General features: G+C 40.9%; 1 protein-coding gene across 1 annotated transcript; it reads right to left on the bottom strand.

Annotated features, from left to right (window-relative positions):
* Nucleotides 1-1,189: 1,189 nt before the first annotated feature.
* LOC103603564 (chromosome unknown open reading frame, human C3orf35) lies at nucleotides 1,190-1,492 on the bottom strand (the record flags this gene model as incomplete). Its single annotated transcript, XM_008588121.1, is given in 3 exon segments — nucleotides 1,190-1,285; nucleotides 1,287-1,363; nucleotides 1,366-1,492. Coding segments are annotated over 3 exon segments (300 nt in total), but the record flags the coding sequence as incomplete, so codon positions are not given.
* Between the last annotated feature and the right edge of the window lie 3,614 nt (nucleotides 1,493-5,106).

Genomic DNA, 5,106 nt, shown 5'->3' with positions numbered 1-5,106 from the left:
CTTTTGTCTTTTTTTCCGTGTCCGGCAACGGATCGCAACCCTCAGTGTTGCCCCCATACCGGACCGGGGACCGGCAACGGGATTGCAAACCTCGGTGTTGCTCCCGTGCCTCGCTCAGCCAGTGAGCAGGAGCCAGTCTGTATGTGGGATCCGAACCCTCGGACGGGAGCGCCGCCGCGCTTCCCAAGCGGCGCACTATCCAGTGCGCCACCGGGCCGGCCCTGAATAGACATTTTTCTGAGGAAGACTTACAAATGGCCAATAGGCACTTAAAAAAATGCTCAACATCGCTAATCATCAGGGAAATGCAAATTAAAACCAAGTTGAGATATCACCTCCCCCCAGTTAGACTGGCTATAATCAAAAAGATGGAGAATAACAAATGCTGGTGAGGGTGTGGAGAGAAGGGAACACTCCTAAACTGTTGGTGGGATTGTAAATTAGAACAACCACAAATGGAAAACAGTATGGAGGTTTCTCAAACGACTACAGATAGAACTACCATACCATCCAGCAATCCCACTTCTAGGTATATACCCAAAGGAATGGAAATCATCATGTGTAAGGGATACCTGTACTCCAATGTTCATTGCAGCTCTATTTACAGTAGCCACGACATAGAACCAACCTAAATGTCCATCAATGGACGACTGGATAAGGAAAATGTGGTATATATACACCATGGAATACTACTCTGCCATAAAAAAGAATGAAATTCTGCCATTCACAGCAACATGGATGAGCTTGGAGAAACTTATGTTGAGTGAAATAAGCAGAGCACAGAGGGAAAAATACTGCATGTCCTCACTCATAGCGGGAGCTAAGAGAAAAGGAAGAAGGAAAGAAAGACCACAGTGGTGTGCTGGACTTGCAGAGAGAGAGAGCACACCTAGGGTTGCAGAGTAGGGGAGATGGGAGGAGGGGGAGGGAGGTCGGAGATTAATTGGGTGGGGGACATGGGGTATAATCACAACTTGTGGTAACAGGCATGCTGATAGTACTTATCTGGCCATCACATCTTGGGCATAAGTGGTGACGGTCAGCTTTGTACCCCATGAATATGCACAACCAATAAAACAAAATTTTTTAAAAAATGGAGTTGTGATCAGGATTAAATTGGTGAATGTCAAATGCCTGCCACATACTAGGTTCTTGAAAATTTAGTCCACCAACAACCCCAGAAATCAAATCAGGCCATATTTATGGTTTCCCCAAAGGCACTAACTTTATTTTTAGCTAAAGAAACCTGCACTCAGTCATCTTGAGTCCAAAGGTCTAAGGGGAACGATGTTGAAATGCTTAGCACTGCCCTGCAGGCCCATCTGCTCTGCATTAGCCAACCTTCCTCTGTTTATTATTCCTGTGTTAAATCTCCTCCAATTCTTGTGTGAAAAGTTTGGACACACAATAACCTCTTTATCACATTTTCAAACTCTGGGCCTATTATGGAAAGTTTACACCTTTTTCTTGTTGCCATTGTTTTCACGTGGATTCAGATTTCTAAAAAAGGCATTTAGAGCACTTTGCTGAAAATGTTTACGTGTAAGCTTGATGAAGACAAATGTTGCCAAAAAATGAAAATGAGATGACAGAGTAATTAGAACTGCACCAAGTGGGCCCTGTGTCGTTCACCAGCTAAGCAAGGAGGATCTGAGGCCCAGGCTGGTGGCTGGGAGCCAGGGGCTGGGCGGTACGCTCAGCCTTTCTCCTTTGGGGGTAGAAATTGAATAATCAATATTTGGGGTATAGAATAAAAAGGTCATATAAGTATATAAAAATAAATACATCATAATAACAATATTGGCTATCATTTCATTGAGTATTATTTGTGTGCCATGTTTCACTGCTATTTTATTTAAATCTCACAACAAGGCTGTGAGTTAGGTATAGAATCAATGAGAACTCTTTCAGCCATAAGTCACAGAAAATCTACCTAAAACTGGCTCACTGCATAAAGAAATATTTATTGGGTATGTCAAATAAAAGTCCAGATTTATTCCTGGCTTCAAGTGATACTTGCTCCAACAGCTCCAAAACATGTCTCCAAACACCCAAATTCTCTCCCTCACCTCTCTTCCTTTTTATTGGCTTTCTCTTTGGGCTTCATACAGTTGGACCAGAAATTCCACACTTTTCCATGGTGGCAGAATAGCTGCAGCTGTTCCAGACCTCACATCCTTAAACTATATCACTCAGAGAAAGAGAAACAAGCCCTGGAATTTACTCTCTCTCATTGGTCCAAAATGGGTCATGTGTCCATTTCTGAACAGGTCGCTGTGGTGAGGGGAGGTGGAAGAGAGAGCTGCATAAGAGAGCTTACTCGGATTCAGCCCTTGGTGTGGGGGGTTTAGGGTAGCCCACACCCAGGAACTAGGGGTGGGGCCAATCCCAACCAAAGCCTCAGACTGAGGAATGGAGAGAGGTGGTTTTCCAAGGGAAAATAGGGATAAGTTTGATCATAAAAGGGAAAATGGTTGCTGGGGACACATACGGCAAATGCCTACTGTAGTATTCATTCATCCATGCATTCATTCATTGGAAAAAATGTGTCAAATATTGTTTAAGGGATGAGGATACATCCAGGAATAAAAAACCAAATTCCCTATAGCAGATACTGTTGACACCCCCACTGTATGTGCCCTTGACCCACCTTCAACTGTGTTCAATGATTCCCATGCACAGGAACCTTGTGTATCTTTCTGCTTCTGTACCTGAAGTCTCTCTCTGGCACTGGGGAAGCTCAATCAGCTCATGCACAGAGCAACTGTGCCAGAGGTTTAATGTCCCTAGGGACACCCATAGCCAACAATGGCCAGGAGATGGGGACAATACTCCAGTTTTCCTATCTCTAGGTAGGAAATTTCTGAGATCAGTTCAACAGGGCTTCTCAGAGGATGTCCATAGGATTGTCCACAGCATTAATAAGTTTATTGATGCTTCTTTTATTGATTTTACTCCCTTACCTGGTTTCTCTTCCCCAAAACCCTCTGTTTTAACTCTCTTCCCCAATACCCTCTCTTGTAACCTCCCAAACAACCTGCACCAAAGCCCCTGTCTCAGGATCTGCTATCAGTGGAACCCAAACTCATCACTGCATTCATGGGCTTACATTCTTTTGGCACAGGGAGATGAATAATAAACAAAATAAAGGAGGAAACTGTATAATGTTTGATGGAGATAGGTGTTATGGAGGAATATAAAATAGAGAAGGGGATAGAGTGAGAGGGTGGGTGTGAGTGCAATTTTAAATTGGGAGTCCAGCAAAACCTTGAGGAAAAGGTGACATGTGAGTCAAGACATGAAGAAGGTGTACCAGTTAGGATAAGCTGTGCTATGCTAAACTAACAAGCAACCCCAGATCATAATGTCTCAAACAATAGAAGTTTATTTCTCACTGAAACTACATGTCTATTGCAGGTCACTGGGGACATTGCTCCACATATCTTCATTTAGTAATCAATTGGTTACCGTGGAAGACAGAAAAAAAGAATCCTGGAGAGTTTTACACAATCAAGTAAAAGTTCAGCCCTGAGGTAATACACATCACCAGTTCCACTCATAACTCATTGTCCAGAACAGGTCCTATGGCCCCACCAATCACAAGGCATGAAGGGAGTACAATTTACCAAGTGCCTGTGTAGGAGAGAGCTGGAAATAGTCTGAGGAAAGACCTAATAACACTACAATCCCTCCTTCTCATCACCAAATATTCAGACAAATACACACCCCCTCTCCCTAAGGGGGGACAAAAAATGATGGCATCAAATTCAAAATCCATTGGGGTAATTTGTCTCCACACCAGGTTCACTTATGATTTCTTCGATTCAGAGAAGCATGAACTAAAAAGACAAGTTGCCTGAATCCACAATGAAATACATAATGTCTGGCTTTCAACAAAATTTATAAGGCATACTAAAAGGCAAAAACACAGTTTGAAGAAATACAGTAAGCATCAGAACCACCCAGATATGGCAGGAATGTTGGAATTATCAGACCAAGAATTCAAAATTACTAAAAGTAATATGCTAAGGTCTCTAGTGGAAACAGTAGACAACATACAAGAACAGATATGCAGTATAAACAGGTAGATGGAATTCTACAAAAGAATAAAAAAGAAATACTAGAGATCAAAAACACTATAATAGAAATGAAGAATGCCTATGATGGGCTCATTTAGTAGACTGGAAAGGTCTGAGGAAAGAATCTCCAAGCTTGTGGATGCATCAATAGAAAATTTCCAAAACTAGAAAGCAAAGAGTCAAAAAAAATTTTTTTTTAATTTTAAAAAAAGACAGAAAGAAAAGAACAAAATATCCAAGAAGTATGGGACAACTACAAGAGTTGGGAATACCAGAAAGAGAAGAAAAAAAGAAAGGCACTGAAGAAATATTTGAAGCAATAATGACTGAGAATTTCCCCCAAATTATTGTCAAACAAAAGATCTAGAAAGCTTAGAGAACAACGAGCAGGATAAATATGAGAAAGAAAAAAAAAAAAAAGACTACACCTAGGCATGTCATATTCGAATTTCAGAAAATAAAGAAAAAAATATTGAATGAAGTCAGAGGAAAAAAATCTTACCCATAGAGGAGCAAAAAATAAAAATTACATCTGAATTCCCTTCGGGAACAGACTACACCTAGGCATGTCATATTCGAATTTCAGAAAATAAAGAAAAAAATATTGAATGAAGTCAGAGGAAAAAAAATCTTACCCATAGAGGAGCAAAAAATAAAAATTACATCTGAATTCCCTTCGGGAACCATGCAAGGGAGAAGAGATGGCAATGAAATATTTAAAGTGCTGAGAGAAAAAACACACCAACCTAAAATTCTGTATCCTGCTAAATTATCCTCCAAAAGTGAAGGAAAAATAAAGACTTTCTCAGACAAACAAAAATTGAGAGAATTTGTTACCATTGGGCCTGCCTTGCAAGAAAATTTTTAAAAAGTTCTTCAGAGAAAAAATTATACAGATCAGAAACTCAGATCTACATAAAGAAAGGAAGAGCATTAGAAAGAAAATAAGTGGGAATACTAAGATGGCGACGGGTCTGGAGCGGCCGTGACAGGAGACAGCGCGATCCTGTGAGCTGTGCGCTGTGAT

The sequence above is a fragment of the Galeopterus variegatus genome, unplaced genomic scaffold (assembly GCF_000696425.1).
Source record: "Galeopterus variegatus unplaced genomic scaffold, G_variegatus-3.0.2 Scaffold4677, whole genome shotgun sequence".
In the NCBI taxonomy this organism is placed as follows: Eukaryota; Metazoa; Chordata; class Mammalia; order Dermoptera; family Cynocephalidae; genus Galeopterus; species Galeopterus variegatus.
The sequence above is the reverse complement of the archived record's forward strand: the minus strand, read 5'-3'. Positions and strand labels throughout refer to the sequence as shown.